Source organism: Mobula hypostoma, chromosome 14 (assembly GCF_963921235.1).
Source record: "Mobula hypostoma chromosome 14, sMobHyp1.1, whole genome shotgun sequence".
Lineage (NCBI taxonomy): Eukaryota > Metazoa > Chordata > Chondrichthyes > Myliobatiformes > Myliobatidae > Mobula > Mobula hypostoma.
The window spans coordinates 52,367,072-52,386,276 of record NC_086110.1 but is presented as its reverse complement, the minus strand read 5'-3'; the positions used below and the strand labels follow the sequence as shown (position 1 = coordinate 52,386,276).

Below are 19,205 nucleotides of genomic sequence, written 5' to 3'. Positions count from 1 at the left end.
CCTAAAAGGCTTCCCCTTTATCCTCAAACTGTGACCCCTTGTTCTGGACTTCCCCAACATCGGGAACAACCTTCCTGCATCTAGCCTGTCCAATCCCTTTAGGATTTTATACGTTTCAATAAGATCCCCCTTCAATCTTCTAAATTCCAACGAATATAAGCCTAGTCGATCCAGTCTTTCATCATATGAAAGTCCTGCCATCCCAGGAATCAATCTGGTGAACCTTCTTTGTACTCCCTCTATGACAAGGATGTCTTTCCTCAGATTAGGGGACCGAAACTGCACACAATACTCCAGGTGTGGTCTCACCAAGGCCTTGTACAACTGCAGTAGTACCTCCCTGCTCCTGTACGCGAATCCTCTTGCACTCACACCTTCCCCACATTATTTTCCTTTGCAACCTTTTAGAGAAGTGATAACCCCACTCTTTAGCATTGCTTAACTTCAATCCCTAGACTGTATTTTCCCAGCATTTCCTACAACTCATATACTCTCAGAAAAGCTTTGTGCAGAATTTTGTTGGAAAACATTCTTTTCTATTCCGGTAGATTTTACAAAAGCTTGGTCAATATCTGGAATTCTTAGTGCCTGTGATTTTTTTGGATGCACTTTTCCTTAATAACCAGCATGTAGAGACTTCTTTCACTGTCTCAACGCTATTCCACTCAGAATGTACATCTGCTATGTGCCCCATTTATTTTGTAATAATAGAGCACATAGTTATGCGGGTGGAATGCAGTTGCACGGTAGTGGTAGAGACAGAGTGATTTAAAAGATTCTGAGTGAAAGGGCGATGTGGTAGGAAAGCATTAGATTGTTCTTTGAGCAGATTAAAAGGTTTGCCCGACATCGTGGGTTTAAGGGCCAGTACTGTTCTATGTTCTATAAACTAGTTTTGGCAAATACCTTTAAGCTGTCTTTTTTGTGTTTTAGATTGGGGTGCACCCTGCAGAAGATGGGCCGAAAGGTGATTCTGTTTGATATTCACAGTCCTTTAGAGGAAGTGCCTGATGCAGTGAGCTTCATAAAGGGAGACATCTGCAACTATCTGGAGGTGGAGGCTGCACTCAGGAATGTAGATTGTATTTTCCATTTAGCTTCATATGGCATGTCTGGAAGGGAGCAGTTAAATATAAAGCTGATAGAGGATGTCAATCTTAAAGGAACAGATAACGTAATCAAGGCATGCATGACGAATGGCATATCAAGGCTTCTTTATACAAGTACATACAATGTTGTGTTTGGAGGCCAAGTAATTGAAAATGGAGATGAATCACTCCCTTATCTTCCACTGCATCTTCACCCAGATCACTATTCAAGGACCAAATCTTTAGCAGAGATGAAGGTGCTACATGCAAATAGCACAAAGCTAAGGAAAGGCACTGGCGTGTTACGAACTTGTGCTCTCCGGCCGGCAGGCATCTATGGACCTGGTGAGCAAAGACATCTTCCAAGGATAGTTAATTATATAGAGAATGGACTCTTCAAGTTTGTATATGGGGCAGCAGATTCTCTGGTAGAGTTTGTCCATGTTGACAACCTCGTTTCTGCAGAAATACTGGCATCAGAAGCTCTAAAAGGAGGAAAAAATTATGTAGCGGCTGGCCAAGCTTACTTTATCTCTGATGGCAAACCAGTGAACAACTTTGAATTTTTCAGACCTTTGGTGGAAGGCCTTGGCTACAAATACCCCACAGTTCGGCTGCCACTGTGGCTGATTTACTACTTTGCTTTCCTAACTGAAATCATTCATTTTTCTATTGGTCACATGTATAATTTTCAACCATTTCTAACTTGCACAGAAGTCTATAAAACAGGAGTCACTCATTATTTCAGTATACAGAAGGCTCGAAAAGATCTAGGGTACCATCCAAGGGAACACAGCTTTCTGGAAATAGTGGAATGGTTCAAAGCACGTGGTCATGGGCGGAAATCATCGCAGTTTAACATTAGGCGCCTTATGTCGGATGTCATATTTTTACTGTTGCTGTCGCTTGTTATCATGTCTTGGCTTCCTGTTGTTTCAGCATAATATTTTGTGCAATTAGTATTTTGCTGAATGTTCCTTACAGCTCAGAGTTTACTGGTAAAGTTTGAAATTTGACATGGGTTTGAAAATAGAGGAAACAACATGACTGTTCATTGTATTTTCACGATACAATGAGCTTCAATTATCTGACAGACTGAGCTCATGAGAGTTACCTTGTTTTAATTTTCCCGTCAAGATAAATTAGTGGGAAGAAAAGTTGCGGCCAGAAGGGGAATAAGAACTTAGATGCTATGAAATAAACAAGCAATGGTGTTCCTAGTGCCTGCTGCCTTTGCCCTCCTTGTTGGAAGGGTTGGAGATGTTGTTAGACTAGCTGAGGTCAGTAACTCAATAACCATAAGCATAGATGGTACGTACTGCATCCTCAGTGAGCCAATGGCAAAGGGAATGAATGTTAATTGAGGTTGAAGGGGGACCAGTTGAGAGCTATTTTGCTCAATCGTACCAAACTTCATAAGCATTGCTGGAGCTGCATTCATCCAGACAAGCATTCCTGACTTGTAATCTGATTGGTTTGAAGCTATTATTGCTTTGCAGTTTGTCTATCATAATTATAAGGAATATATTTATATGTTGAAATAGAAAAATGTAGAAACATTCTAATAAACTTAAGGAATTTAATGAAATTTCTCTCTAACTGAATTAATGGGTAACAAAAAGTGGAATATTAATTTAAAAAGATATTTTATATTAATTATTTTTTAAATAGCATTTAAAATAAGTAACTTCTCTCATTTTTGTATTCCAAATAGCATGAAGGCCACTTGGCCTATTAAACCTATGGCAGCTCTCCAGAAATTCCCATTTGTCTCATTTCCTCACTTAGTTCCCTGAAACCTATTCTCTTTTATATGCCTATTAACTTTACCTTGAATCTACTGCTACCCACCTCCAGTACAAATGATCTTTCTGCAAGCAATTAACCTACTGAGCAGCACGTCCTTGAGATGTGGGAGGAAATGAGCACCTGTCAAATGCTCGAGTCACAGGAGGAGCAAATGAACTGTGTACTGGAAGTCAGGATTGAAGCTGGGTCGCTGGAGCCATACAACAGTAGCACCACTATTATGCCATTGTACCACCAAAAAAAAAATCAATGTCTAATCTGAGTGAACTCAGTCACTAGCCTTCCAGTTATTAGCTGAATGCAATAACCAGTTGCAGTGTTGAGCCTGACATACGCCATCTTCTTCACAATACTTTGCATAAACTTAAATCACTTTGATGAATAATATATATGAATTTTAAAATAGTTGAGAGCATTTTTTACAGTTAAGCAGAAGTGAGAGAGACCTTGATGATATGAAAACATATGCAGCAAAGATTATATTATCACCTGAAGGGAATTTGGCAGATCTTTTGGCTTTTATCATGTAACTCTTACGGGGAAAGGCAAATCTGGGTTGAGGTCTTTTTAACAATTTTTATTTTAGATTTCTGGTAGTTTCTAGCAACTATTTTTGTATGAAATATTTGCACTAATAGTAAAGGAGGTAAACTTAAGCAAGATAATTTGATGGACTAATGTTTAGTAATAATTTCTGTGTAGGTACAATGCTGCATTTTAAAATAAAAATGATTGTCAGGCAAACCTATAGCAAAAAGTTATATTTTTAATATGTAGCATTTTTAAAGGTATTTATGTAAAATGTGCATTTATTAATAATAAATTTATCTTGCAAATTTCTGTTTAATAGATTAGATGACTATTTTGTGTATTGTGTTTTTAATATGAAAAATAGTGAGATTCAATATGGAAACAGGCCTCCATTAATCATCAAGTACCTTAACTAGTTGAAAATGTATGCACCTCATTTCATTGGATCTGCTTCATAAATAACTGCTTTGGCCACACTCTTTCAGAAAGAAATGTAACATTTATTGTGGTTGGCAAAACTTTGTTGTCATTAATATTCTTGATACCCACCAAGATTTATCTTTACATAGCACTTTTATATATTTAAGCCACTGCACAGAAACAAGGAAAGAAGAGAATCCCTAATCATAGGGGGAGATGTCAGGAGGGATTGGTAAGAGGTGCATTTGCCATTTGACACACTGTTTTACAACCAAAAATGTTACACAGGAATGGACAATACACAATAATGTATACCACTTTAATTATTTATCTCTCCCTCTCACAATAACTCCTTGGCTGTTCTCCATCTTCCTCTTGTGTTGCCTTCCCCCTTTCTTTCTTCCAGGCCTTCCGTCCCATGATACTCCCCCCTTCTCCAGCCTTGTATCCCTTTTGCCAATCAACTTCCCAGCTCCTGGCTTCATCCTTCACCCTCCTGTCTTCTCCTATCATTTCGGATCTCCCCCTCCCAAATGTCTTACTATGTCTTTTTTCTATTAGTCCTGATGAGGGGTCTCGACCTGAAACATCGACTGTATTTCTTCCTATAGATGCTACCTGGCCTGCTGCGTTCCACCAGCGTTTTGTGTGTGTTGAATGTATACCACTTGACTGCTCGATATTGTGGTGGCCCTTGTGTGATATCATTGGTCCAACTGACTGAAAAATATGGTACATTCGCATAAGGCAATTTTGGGATACAAGCTAGTAGCTTATATCATGGTAAAGCTTGTCTTAAGCTTCATAGTAAATAAGACATCTTTACAATTGAATGTTCATGGTGCAATTTCATACATGTAATTATATAATCTTACACAATGCTCAGATACTATGGCAGTTAATATATAATTGCGAGTACTTAATCATATTTTAGCAATCAACATACACTGAATTGGAAACATATGAATTATTTATTTGTACATGTTAAATAATTGAGAATACAAAGCAAAATCCACAATGTTCAGAACTGTTTCTCTTTTTAAAATAGCAGGAAACTACTTAAATTTATCCTTAAAAATATTGACATGTATGTCTATATTTAACCAAATCAAATTTAAAGGCAACAAGGCACTTTTTTTTCCAGAAATAAATGAAAAAAAATCAGATTCTGGAAATAACATGACCTACCTTTCATTTTGCAAGGATTGCTTCCCTTCAATTATGTGGAATTTAACTGCCAAATTGCCATAACTAGAAATCATTCATCAAAAGTTATGTAACATAACAGAAAGCAAAAAGAAAAATAAAGACACTTTCCATCAGGTCAAGAAAGTAATTAGCATTCCTTAGATTTTTATTTGAGCCAAAAATTCTTCACTGTTGTTTTGTACTTCAAATGTAGTTTTATAATTGAACATTTTAAATGCATGAAATGAAAAACTGGATTGGAAGGAAAAAGTATTATATGCTCCAAAACAAAAAGTACTTAAAATGTAAACCAAGTATTTTGCATCGTACGCCCAGTGGCTCATTTCCCGCTTACTGTGTATTTTGAGCTATGTGGGTTTGTTTCAAGTTACTATTATTGCAGTTTTGCTTTTCTGCTTGCACAATGGCTTCTTACATATATAACAGTCTAATATTGCATCGATTTACTGTTCAATTGTGTTTTTTATGGGAGAATATTGCCTCACAAAGTACAATAGTGGGATGGCTTCAATAATGTCATTCCTTCAGTATGTGACCAAATCATAACTTCAGAAGTGCATGATCTCAAATTAATATTCAAATAAATTATGTATACAACCTTCTTGAAATTTCTGCACTAATTTCTGCAAAGAATGGCCCAAAGTACACATTTTGAAGAGTGACACCAAACGGTAAAAACTAATCAGATTTACAACCGTATTGCTAAAATATGTAATTCTGTAAATACAAAGGTGTAATTCTTAAATACAATTTTAAATGATTGGAACAAGCAGTACCTTAGCATTTTGTAACTTTGGTACTTGATCAGAAAAGGTGGAAATTGTGTTAATTATCCAGAGCAGTGTTAAAAATATCTTTCAAAGAAAATTGTAACCTATTTTCAGTCTGATATTTAACAATGACTTAGACATTTATTACATAGTATTATGTAGAAGTAATGCACTCAGAAAAAGGCACATTAGAAATGTTTATATTTGTATTCCTCACATTAAATTTAGTTAAAACAAAAATAACTCACAACAACCTGGTATGACTTTTGTCAGTATAAACCAGCCACTGATATTTACATATTTAAGCTACCATCACCCTCAAAGTCCCATTTTTTTTCCTCTGTGAAAATAAAGTAACAAAAGTTGCAAACATACAAGAACTTAATGAATTTTAAATTTTTCATTGCTGAATGTATTGAAAATCTTTAGATTTTATGACAAATATACATTCATAAAGAAATTATGTAGCGCATTTATAAGAATGTACATTGAGCAAATAACTTAAATGCATTCTGTTTCTGATGAAAACAATTGCAAATATTGTAGAAATACTTGCACAGAATGCTAAATGAAGTGTCATTAAAGGATTTTTTAAAAACTTCTACACCACAGAGTTTTTAACTGTAATTCAGTTTTTTGGTAAATTATTTAGCTTCTTGTGACTTATCATTCCATATAAGATACACCTCCAGTTTTCGTTTCCATAGATGCTGCCTAACCTGCTGAATTTCTCCAGGATTTTGTGTTTCTAGCTCCAGTTTCCTTAAATCCCTGACATATTACCTCAATTATTAGTCACAGTGCACAATTAGGGTCTGTGGATGTGGTAGCATACATAAAGTGATAATTTTGAGCTACCACAATTAGGTAGGAAGAAGCTAGCCAGTGATTTTCAAGCCGTACAAAAAGTTGGAATCAAAATTATTTTTTCTTATACTTTCAATATCAAGATGCTGGGCTGGTGAGAAATATTTTTGTTTCAGAAAATAACCAAGAAGCCAGTAATGGAATACTCTCTACATTGAGTTAATAGAGACCGTTTTAGCAACAACCATAAAAATAGTTGAAGTTGAACAAATTAATCAAAAATTCAATGTGGATAATGGCTTATCAAAAGGTCAAATGCAGTTTTATACCGGAGATTAATGTTTCTTGTGGGAGAATTGGAATTTTGCAAGCCTACATAAGTTAAGCTATATAAAAAAAATTTTCATTAAATTTTTCATTATAAAAGGAGGAAGCTATTCATGTTTTAACACAAACTATAAATTAAAATATACTTATATTAGTATAAATACAAAAAAGTACTTGGTTTTCTGAACTCCATTTACTCGAAACATAGAATCTTAACATGGCTGATATAAATGGCGTATGCTGTGCATAATTCTCTGAATTTTCAGCTCAATCCATTGATTCTATCTGTTTATGTCACGATGCAATATTTTCAATAGCTGAATGCCAATCATAATCTTTAAGATAAATTATAATTTACAGTACTGTAGTATTTCCATTGAAATTATGACATAGCTGATGTACTACTATTTTTGCAACATACATCAAAGTTGCTGGTGAACGCAGCAGGCCAAGCAGCATCTATAGGAAGAGGTGCAGTCGACGTTTCAGGCCGAGACCCTTGCGAAGGGTCTCGGCCTGAAACGTTGACTGCGCCTCTTCCTATAGATGCTGCTTGGCCTGCTGCGTTCACCAGCAACTTTGATGTATGTTGCTTGAATTTCCAGCATCTGCAGAATTCCTGTTGTTTGCGTACTACTATTTTTCCTCACTATCCGAGGCCAAGCTAATTCTGTCTCTGTTCCACATTCATTGGGTATAATCATGTTGCTCACTTGATCTTTTACCAAGTTTTTTTTTACCTCTTTGAAAAATGTTTAACTTGTAAAGCAAGGCACCTTTGGTCTTTTGTTTTCTTCTGCATTGAAGATATGGGATATGTCATTAACAGTTTCAGTGCATTTTAGTTATAAGCCAATGTCTGAGCTCAAATCCTGACTCCATATGATATCCTGTTCTATATTGGACCAGTACTCCGAAAATTATCTAAAGTTGGAACACAGATAATGAGGCATATTCAGTTCTGTGCACTTTCCTATTTAACACATAATTCATTACGACGATCTCAACCCTTCATAAGCTAATCATATCAAATATGGGATAAACAAGTTGATCAGACAGCGTCTATGGAGTTAAACACAGTTAACATTTCAAGTTCTTAGACTTTTCATCAGAACTTGAGTGCTGGCAAGATTATCAACTTTAAGTTTCAGTTCTATTTCTCTTTCCACAGTTACTGACTGACCATGAGTATTTCCAGTACCATATATTTTCATTTCAGGTTTCCAGTATCTGCTTCTCAATCCTTCATATTTATTCTTTATTCATTGTTTTAATATTTAAATTCTAATCAGCAATAACTTTGAAATGTTGGTTTCTGTCTCACTTAATTTTATTAGAGTTCTTAATTGAAAAGGACTACTTGTATATCACTGCACTATAGGTTAACGTGATACCATTCAATTGATTAACATCTGTAGGACAGATTCCTTTGAAAGACTTTGGAATCAACAGGCCATCTAACGTGGAAAATGAAAGGAGCTTCATTGAAGTGGGAAGGCAGTAAATTAATGATTTTAATTACCTGATCAAAACAATAATTAGGTATAGTGCAATAAATTCATTAAATCCATTGATATACTGACCACCAATTTCCTAAAAACAAAATCTTTTAATTTACAACAGTAAATACTTTTGCTTTACAATATGATGGCACCATGCACTGATGACAAAGGCAGTCTTCTTTCATGGATAATATTTGTTGTGAGGTCTCTTCTCTTTATCTTTGCCTCTGAAAAGCAATAGTAGTACAGAAAGTATTTTTTAATATTTAACCAAGACTTCTAAAGGTCAATAGTGTGAAAGTCCAGCAACAAATCAAGCATGAAATGATTTTAGAATTCTCACTGTGGCAGTTTAATGTCTCAAAAATGATGCAAGTTCCTTTGTCTCTTGAAGATATAACTGAGAACCTTGTATTATTCTCACTGAAGCAGGCATGCTTAAGGTAACTTGCACAGGCTTTCACTATTGAGAGGCTGCTGTTGAGTAGATAAGGATAAATCTTTAAATGACAGATTTGTTGGAATCAAATTAAGTATATTTTTGGTATAAAAATCACTGGGGAATGCAGCACCTGCATTTAGTCTGTGAGGCGTTAAGATGTGGAATACACTGCCTGGAACAACTTCATTAGTAATATTCAAAATAGAACTGAATGAATATTTGAAATACCGTAGGGAAAGAGCAAGAGTTGGGGACTTGTGGTAATAATGGAACCAGTGATGATACTCTGTAGGCATGTAGGAAAATGAGTTTACTAGAATATAAATATTTACTCTGCATAATATGCTTTGAACCTTTTATGTCAGGAAAGAATATCTTAACCTGCTGTGACCAATAAACACTCAATGCCTATCCATATGTAGAATGTGGTATCTCTTAAGAGTATTGTTTGTGTTGTTTTGTTAAGACATTTTAATCAGAATAACTAGCTTATTTGTAATGTATTTACATTTTATTGTTAATCTATGCAGGCTAGAAATGTTTCAACGACAAGTTTGCACTTTTGAAACATCCCCCTTCTACTTCATTGAATTATCTTATGTATGTATAAAAGTTTATTCAAATGATTACACTACTATACAATATTCAGAACTTCATACAACACACAAATTACAGCTTCAAATTAAAATACAGTTATCACTGTCCACAGCATATTAAAGTCCCTAGCCATCCCTGGGAATTCCCCATTATACCACTGGATATATGTTATGTGGATTTGGATTGGATGAAAGTGACAAACTATGTGCCAATATATTAAAAAACTAGGCAGTGTTTGGGAGTTTTTGAGCTGCTTTTTAGCTGGTTTGGCATAACACTGTGGGATGAATGGCCTGTTCCTGTGCTGTACTCTTCTACCTTTAAGGTAGACATCAAGTGCAGCAAGGGGCTTCATTTTTACCTTTTGGGGACCCAGTCAGCACAGTGTCATGGATAATCACCTTTAAACTCACCATAAGTGCCCGCAGAACTGATCGATGCATGGAGGCAGTAGCTTAAATATCTGGAAACCCACAAATTAAAAGGGGCTACCAGCGGAAGTAGGCAGACAGCAGTCAGCACCATTCGCTGGGATTAAAGGGGAATAAGAATGTCCCTGCCTGTAATGCAGGATGTAATAAGTTAAAACTACCAGTGATAGACCATAAGACATAGGTAGTTCCTGAAGTCTGTTTATTTATCTTCCCATGGATGTTCAATGATTAGAGCTTTTACATACGTACCTCCTCTTTGGAACTTCTGGCAGTTGTTCTCTCTGACCTCCGCTCCTGAGAACTGGCAGTGTATTGGAATCATATAACATTGGATCGCATGCTTGCCTCTGACGGGGAATACTGCTACTGTATAATCCTTCTAATGTCCGTTGCCTAATCGGGGCAGTATCGTATAACCCTTCAACCGGCCGCTGTCGTAACTGCTGACGTGAAGAGTAAAGGTCTTCTTCACCTACCTGCAATGATTAATGAGAGAAAGTATTGTTTCTCTAGTTAAATAGCACATACTCTTTCCACGGATGTGATACTGGAACACAAGAACTGCATAAATAATCCTATCCCGTCAGTCTAAATCTTACTAGAATGTCAGAATCTAATGTTTCTATGTTTCTATAGGGTTCTGAGTTGGATGATCATACTGAATGGCGGTGCAGACTCGAAGGGCCGAATGGCCTACTCCTGCACCTATTTTCTATGTTTCTATGTTTCATGTGCATATTTCAAAAGACATGATTCCTGAGAAAATGGTTTGCTTGACCTCTGCTTTAAGTGGGTGTCATATTTTTAAAATATTTTCTCAGGAATCATGTCTTTTGAAATATCTTACTCAAGGGTGAATGGAAACATTCTCTAAATATTTTCACAAACGAGGTAGCTAGGTCCTTTATGAGTAAGGGGTTGGAAGCTTTCTTGAGGTAGTCAATAGGCAGGAATGCCGTGTTGAGCTGCTGCCACGAAACAACAAATTTCATGTCATATAAGACACTGGTAATAAACCTGATTCTAGTTTTGAGCTTATGGCCACATCAGGCAAGTCCTTAGTGAATGGTCGAGGGGCCAAACAGCCTCCTGCTGCTCCTAAGGTGATTGTTCTTATGTATGCTTGTGTGGAGAAGGAGGCTCCATCCTTAATATTGGTGGAGCCTGGAGTGCTAATGTCAAGGAAAAGACTGAAAGTAACTACTGCCATCTTTAGCCAGGTATGCTGCTTGAATGAGATATCTTGGGTTCCCACCATCAAGGAACCAGTAGTCAGCCCATTCAGTTCAGTCCATGTGATATCAAATGTGTCAAATTTTGTACCTGTTTGAAAAGGTAGGGTGAAAATTCATAACATTGTGCAAAATGTCTGAAGTAAATCCATGTCAGTGAATAACAACAGTAGAAAAGCTATTAACACTGTAAGCGTGTTCAGTGTGGATTTGTACTGTCAGTGAAGAACGTCTTTAGCTCATTTGTCTCTGTCGATTCATTCATGATCTTATATACTAAATTGCATTATTTGAGAAGTTTCACACTATTTAAGCTAGCACCCATTAAACAATTAGTACTATGAAGATAAACACCATTTACCCCTAAATGATTCACTTCACATTGGACTAAAAGAGCTGCTAATTCAATATCTTCATTGTAACCATTCTTAAGAGGAACAGACCTGTACCCTGGAAAAAAACGGAAAATAAAAAGCTTATTAAACATTTAAACTTATGAACACTGAAGTGACACTACAATAGCTTTTCAATTACACTGTTAAACTGATTTCACACCTAAATTCTTTGGATATTGCAACAGAAGAACAACAAAATCATGCTCCATATCCTAAGAATTTTAATATATTTTTACATTATTATTTAAAGGATAACGATTAGGTGAATTTGTAATCAAACTCTTTAAGCAATTTTTCATAAAGACTGCATTTGGAGTAATAATAGTGTACATTTGTGTCTCAGAGGTAGCTGTGGATATTTTGAGGGAAAATGGCGACTGGTACACGAAAGGATGAGGCTTACAGGGATACGAGCTGGGTGCAGGAAATTGTGACCAGCTAGGTGGGCAGCTGGTTGGCATGGACTCGATGGGCTAAAGGACCTGTAAACGTGTTGTATCGCTCTATCATTCTAGGACCATTACTGCTGGTTCGTTTTATAAAATTCCATGGTTAATTAATTAACTCAACTTAAATTCTCTAATCAATAGGGTGGTATTTAAATTCATGTTCATATGTTACAAAGGACCATTAACCAGGTCATCTGGATTACCAGCTTAGTTACATAATCATTATGTTACTATACCTTAGTGTCTCTTGTCACAGGTACTGTTAATTAAATGTATTATTATTCTGTAATAAAGATAACTAGACTTGACAAATATGATTTGATTTTCCATTCTTGCATTATTAACAAGAGATGATTTATATTTTGCCCTAAAATATGCAGATGTTTCATAGCGTATTTTATGCTAAAGAACCTTTGAACTAAATTAATGTATTCACTATTTTGGAAGCAATGGTATGGCATGTATATCTTCGAATTAAATTGTAATATTGCAAACATACTAATCAAAATAACTTTAGCCATCTGTGAAGGTTTATTCCTCGTTAGAATTAAAGCATTACGAAATTCAGTGCTGATGGCTACAATGTAGCTGGTAAATTGGAACTAATTTGGATCATGTAGTTCCATATATCAGAAGGATCGTTCAATGAAACTTCAGATCCTCCATGTAGATAATGTAGATAAGAAACATCACAAGCAGGAACTGTCACTGAGCAGATGAGAAAAACTATGAGCAAAGAAGCAAGTTCTAAGAAATACTTACAGGAAAATAAAAGATCTAGGCTAGGAGTTATAGGTGTAAATTTTAATGTTTATGGCCTTAGAACTCAACCTGTGATGTGATGACTTAACCTGGGGAAGATCATGAGGCCAGAATTTGGATTTCATTGAGTTATGAGAATGCAGAGATATGACGGGGTAAACCATGGAAAAATTTATTATCAGCAGAAAATTTCAAGTTGAGGTAAACCTAATCAAGGACTGAGATAATTGGCAAGCACAGGGCTGACGGGTGAATGGGAGTAAGGCAATTTGAATGACCTCAGAAATTAGACAGTAGATTGAGGAACAATGTCATGGGATGAGGTTTAAAGAGCAGATGAGAGATGAGCAGACAATGAAAAGCAGTCATTTTAATGACTTACTTAGTCACTTCAAAGTTTTCACTGTTTAAATACAACCTGGATTCTTCCCCAAGTATACAGCTTCAAAAATTAATTGAACCTTCTGTAATGGTATTCAAGGACTAGAGAGAAAGTGAAAATTAGGTGTTGTTCTCACATACATGGCTTAAATTGAGCTTCTGTACTTTAAAAATGGAGACACCAAAACAATCAGGCAAGATAAGTTACCCAGATATATAGAGGTAACCAAACTTGAAAATGATTTTTTATGCACCAAACTATGCTTGTGTGTAGCAATGAGGTTAGGTTGTGTTGGGTCTCAGGTGACTGCAGTGGTGGAGGCTCTACTTTTCCCCTGTACAGATACACAGATTTGTACACAGGAAAAACAGTGAAGAATTTGATAAAAATTTAAAACTAGAATTGCTGGAAATCTTAAAACGAAATAGAAAATTGCTGATAACACTCAAAGGGCCCAGCAGCATCGCTGGAAGGAGAAAAAAAGTTAATGTTTCAGGTGGAGGTCCTGACAAAAGGTTTTCAATCCCCAATTCTACTCTGTTTCTCCTTCCCGAGATGATGCCTTGACCTGCTGAGTGTTGCCAGCATTTTCAGTTTCTCTTACAGAGAATTATTTCTTCAGTCACCAATACTAAACGTGTGTGAGACTAATGGTCACCTGTTGTACTTTCCTGCACACATTGGGAACTGTAGTTAAAATGCAAATATCCAAGAATACTAGGGCACACATGGGAAGCTTCTGGCTTCTGTAAACTGATTACATGTTCTCCAACCCCATTTTTCTGCCACGGCTGAATTTAGCAGGTCTTTGCCTTTATATCCAGCTCATCTTTATGCTACTTAACATTGTTTGCTTCCACTAAGTATTTGATCTGTCAAACTAACCAGTTTTGATTCCTTTGATGGGGAAAGTAGCATGAGCCAAGAAGTTTGGATCACTGAACATGTCCTCTTCATACACAACAAATCGAAGAAATGCTAAAGAGGGATCTTGGATGACAAATTCCTTAGTTGACTCTTCAGTTGCTCCTGACCAAACTGGATTCAGGCCATTATCATCTGGAATTAAGATAATTTGAGATTTACAAGATTCCTTTTTTACAATACAAAACATTCCTAACTCTTTTTATGAATAATGGAATATTAATTTCCTAATATTGAACATTTAACAGAGATGATTATAACACAATAACTTAGACACAGAATAACAAAAATATTGAATTGTATGCTTCTAGTCTTTTAGGGCTTTTTTATGAATAAATGAGGAAAAGAACACAAAATGTCCAGTTCTTCAGTATGTTTATTACTGAAACAATATCCACATAATTACATGGTGGCGCAATAGTAGAGCCACTGCCTTGCAAGGTGCAAGAGACCTTTGGTCAACTTTGGTCTCAGTTGGTGTTGGTGTGACATTTTCACACTCTCTTTATGACATGATCCAGTTTTCTTGCACATCTCAGGTCACAGGTTGGAGGCCACTTTAAATTGCTGCTTGTGCGCAGTTAAATGTCTAAGCATGTGTAACAAATTGACCAGAATAAGGGGAGAATCATAAAGGATTAGTATAAATGGTTGGTTGTTTGTCAACACAGACTTGGTGGGCTGAAGGAGTTACTTTTCTCTGTAATTCTATGAGTAATTATATATTTGCAGATGTGTGTGTGTGTGCACGCACACACATAAACACACACACACTCAGACTTACTTATCACCACTGTCTTGAACTTCTTGTTCTCATTCTCATTCTCAGGCCCACACAGTTCCATTTCTACAAAAGGACAGACTATACTCCTGCCAGGTTTGGGTAGATGGCGGGCACCAAGAATCTGCAAAGTTAATGGGAACAGTAAATATAAAAATATTCAATAGGTTTCTAAGCCAATTGTTAAAGCAAAATGTGTAGAACTAATTGATATCTCTGCCAAGAATTGCACAGGAGCTTCCTTTGATCTTCCCCATTTGTGATGTGGGCACTGACTGCAGAGGGTATTTTAAGTGAAATAAGGTGTTACTTAAACAATTATCATGAATCTTGATATCACTTGCTAAGGAAAAGGAAGCTATGCTTTGTCACTGCTGAGAAAAAGATACAAATATGTGGCATTCAATAGTTAATGGACACTACACAAAGAACAATCTTCAGAGCAAAATATTTATTGTTAAAACCTGGCACCATTACTACGTTGTAATCTATGTGATACCACTCATAAACCTTGTGGCATTATCTTGAAATGTTTTATATAATACAATTGCGTGCAACAGTGCATTGTGTTATTTGCATCTTTCACCCATCATCCCTTTGCCCACTACACTGGCTAGTAGTTTAGGAAAGCCTTTAAATTTTAAATTTCTCATTCTTGCATTTAAATGCCTCCTTGGCCCTCTATATCTCTACATTCTGTGTTTTGGCAATGCGTTTAATAATGTGTTTTTCCTTCAAATCTTGTCTAACTTCTTCCACTTTAAAATTGGTCATCATGCCTTTATCTGCCCAGGCATAATCTCTGAGATTCCCTTCCTATACACCTTCATCTAAACTTCCCATGTATGCTAAATTAAATCAAATGTACAGTTCTATTTACTGCTGAGTTTCATGAGCTAAGTAAATGAAAATCTCAGACTGATCATCATTTGGACAAGGGATTCTATAGATTGGAAAGTTCTGGTGATATTTCATACATATTCAACAGCTCCCATTTATATAAAACTTTCAAAATACAATCGGCCCTCCTTATCCACGAGGGACTGGTTCCAGGACCCCTCGCGGATACCAAAAAATGCGGATGCTAAAGTCCCTTATTCAACCTGTCTCAATGCGGTGGACCTTAGGACCCAGTGGGAACCCTGGACCTTATTTAACCTGTCTCAGTGCAGTGGACATTAGGACCCGGCGGCGGAGCTCTGAATCTGCAGTGTTTCTGTTCACGAAAATAATCACAATCACGATTGAAAATAAAGTGGAAATAATAAAGCAATCGGAAAGAGGTGAAACGCCATCAGTCATTGTTACATCGTTAGGCTACAGTCGTTCATCGATCGGAACAATTTTAAAGGATAAAGTGAGAAAGGCCCTGCCCGATGAAAGCTACAATTATTACTAAGCAAAGCAGTGGTTTAATTATTGAGTTTTGGGGTTTTGGGGTTTTGGGTTTTTGATCCTCCACATTAACCCGGCACAGACGGAAAGCGCACTTGGAAGCGATCTGTCACTGGATTGAACCCAGGAACTTCTGTTCCGGAGCCCGATGCTGAAACATACATTCCTTAAGTGTTTTATATGCATAGAAAGGTAAAATATATACTATATACTGAGACAAACGTTTAACTAACTGACGCTAAATAATACCAGATGTACCTGTTCCGACTTACTTAGTAAGAGAACTTCCGTTTTTTATCGATCCCGATCCAGGATAACCTATGCACATCCTCCCGTGTACTTTAAATCATCTCTAGATTACTTATAATACCTAATACAAAGTAAATGCTATGTAAAATAGTTGTTATACTGCATTGTTTAGGGAATAATGACAAGAAAAAAAGTCTGTACATGCTCGAACAGCAAGTGCTGGAAGAGCACTTCCGGGTTTTCTCGATTTGCGGTTGGTTGAATTTGTGCATGCGGAACTCGCTGATAAGGAGGGCCAACTGTAGCAAGAACACCCCAAAGCGTTTTGTGAGACTTAAGCAATTCAAAGAAGCCAATCAATACAAACAGTAATTAGGCACAGAGGTAGGTTTTAAGGCATTTTACTTTGAAGTGGAAAGGAAGCCAATGAGGCAGATAACATTTGGTATTTACAACCAAGTACCATATTTCTCCAGTGTGTGATGTTTATGGTGCGTGTGCTAAAAAAAAAGTACAAAAATTGGCTTACTGAATAAATTCAAGACAAAATAGATGAAATTTATCTGAATGATTTTGAAAATATAAGAATAATATAAGAATAAAGTAGGTACAGAGGAGATGTCGGGTAAGTTTTTTTACGCAGGGAGTGGTACTGGTGGAGGCGGATACGATAGGGTCGTTTAAGAGACTTCTGGATAAGTATATGGAGCTTAGAAAAATAGAAGGCTATGGGTAACCCTAGGTAAATTCTAAGGTAATGACATATGCGGCACAGCTTTGTGGGCCGAAGGACCTGTATTGTGCTGTAGGCTTTCTATGTTTCTATGTTTCTAATAATGTTCCTTTTGTTTAGTTTACAATGGTCAAAATTAGTAGGTAGTGTTTCTTGAAACGAAGAGCTTATCCACATAATTTTTACAACCATTCTCTCCCAACACAATGGCTTTATTCCATAAGTAGTACTAATCTGAAACAAATAACACAATATATATGGAATTAACTTCCTTACTTTTATTTTAATGGAATATGGTCGGTGTTTATTGGGATTGTCACTCCTCAGTGATTCAGGCTGTAGTAAATACCCTGTTTTTCCATTCATAGAAAACAAAGCTTGATTCAGCTGCATTGACTTATCTGTAACAAAATTGGAAGGATATGTTAAAGCAATTGTCGATACGATGGGTCTGGCACACCTCTGGGATACTGCATGCAGTCTTTGCTTACGAAAATGAGGTACGGTACTTCTGAACAAATCTTTCAGCTTCTAGCCACTGGTGTAGAATTAAGTGTAAAACACCTCACCAAACATGGAACAGAAGTCATCCTCTTAACAGCATAGGTCTTTTCTAATTTTTATTCACAGTTAATATAGTAGAATTCCAGTTAATTGGAACACATCAGGATCGGCGTATTTTAGCCTAATTAAGTGGCTGCTCCAATTCACCGAAGTTTCATAGTAATAGTTAAAAAGGCGTAAAAAAGACAAACTGAGTAAAAAATTAAGTATTTAAATGAAATACAGAACAAATTGGAACATTATCAATACTACTACAGTACTATAAAACTGTATATTAGTTCCTAATAGCTATCAATGGAGGAATTCATCCAGCTGCTGTTCTTTTGACTGTAACTGAACAAAATCAGCACAGAAACCTAGTGCAGATGATGAACTGCCTCCATGCAAAGGATGCACCCTCCAAATCTTTATTTTCATTGTAATATTCAAGACAATCATTGATACCTTCAAATTCTTCATAGTTCCTAACGATGAAGTATTGAAATCATCTCATTTTCACTCCTGGCTGTTTCTGGCGTTTCCAAGCCTCAATGCTTGAAATCACAGTGAGCAAAACAGTTCTGGACTACCTGACAAATATCACTGCCTTTTGAACACAAACACATGTAGCTGACGCTATTTAAAAACTGTTTGCTGTAAGCACAATGTAGTGTCTGACCACATAAATGCATGTGACTGATGCTCATTAGAAACTGTTCAGCAACAGTCTCCTGCCACAACTAAGCAGCATAGTGCCCCAAATAAACAAAGGGAATTCCAGCTATTTTTTCCATTGAATTTTTGTTCTTTAAGAGTTGTCCTAAATCAGCAGCTGACCCAATTAACTGATGACCCAACTTTATAGTGAGTAAACTGATTAATCAAGTAAAATATTTTAGAACAGAAGTTTAAACTTTTCCCACAAATTTTGTTTGTGTTGTCCATTCAGTAGGAGATAGTCCATCTTAGACCCCTTGCCAATGGAGCAAGACTGCTCTGTCAAGACCATGCTGCTGTACACAAACATCCCAAAATGAATAAAATTACCTACAGGTATTTTACAATGCAATTTTTGGATCTGGCATGTCAGCACCTCCATGGACAACTCTATCGGCATTAGATCTGAACATCATACCACTCTCACAGCCCAAGAAATCAGAGCTATGAATGTCACCACTACTACAATGAGTGTGACATGAGCAAGCAAGATAACTTAAGGAACTTTACTTAAGTTCCAACTTAAGGAACAAGTCAACTGATATACCTTCATCAAGAAGTGCAAACCCCAAGAAGAATGTTGCATTCACAGTGCTGACTTAACCATAAAAAAATGAGGTAATCTGCATCTCATGTTTAGATTAGCTCTGAATAATTAAATGTCTCAATATCCTTTGGCGTAATCTGTTACGGGACCACAAACAATG

The 19,205-nt window shown here is 36.4% G+C and overlaps 2 protein-coding genes across 6 annotated transcripts in view; one reads left to right on the top strand and one right to left on the bottom strand.

Annotated features, from left to right (window-relative positions):
* sdr42e1 (short chain dehydrogenase/reductase family 42E, member 1) overlaps positions 1 to 7,444 on the top strand; it is a 71,488-nt gene extending 64,044 nt beyond the window's left edge. For all 5 annotated transcript variants that reach the window (XM_063067134.1, XM_063067136.1, XM_063067135.1 and 2 more), the window contains one exon: positions 934 to 7,444. In XM_063067134.1, coding sequence (XP_062923204.1) covers positions 934 to 2,032 — 1,099 coding nt within the window. In that variant the 3' untranslated portion in view covers positions 2,033 to 7,444. The remainder of the gene's footprint in view (positions 1 to 933) is intronic.
* Positions 7,445 to 7,525: 81 nt separating this feature from the next.
* plcg2 (phospholipase C, gamma 2) overlaps positions 7,526 to 19,205 on the bottom strand; it is a 217,113-nt gene continuing 205,433 nt past the window's right edge. Inside the window, exons 27-32 of the mRNA XM_063067131.1 lie at positions 17,515 to 17,639; positions 14,865 to 14,985; positions 14,042 to 14,215; positions 11,530 to 11,618; positions 10,186 to 10,412; positions 7,526 to 8,690 (exon numbers count right to left, since the gene is read on the bottom strand). Coding sequence (XP_062923201.1) covers positions 8,645 to 8,690; positions 10,186 to 10,412; positions 11,530 to 11,618; positions 14,042 to 14,215; positions 14,865 to 14,985; positions 17,515 to 17,639 — 782 coding nt within the window. The 3' untranslated portion in view covers positions 7,526 to 8,644. The remainder of the gene's footprint in view (positions 8,691 to 10,185; positions 10,413 to 11,529; positions 11,619 to 14,041; positions 14,216 to 14,864; positions 14,986 to 17,514; positions 17,640 to 19,205) is intronic.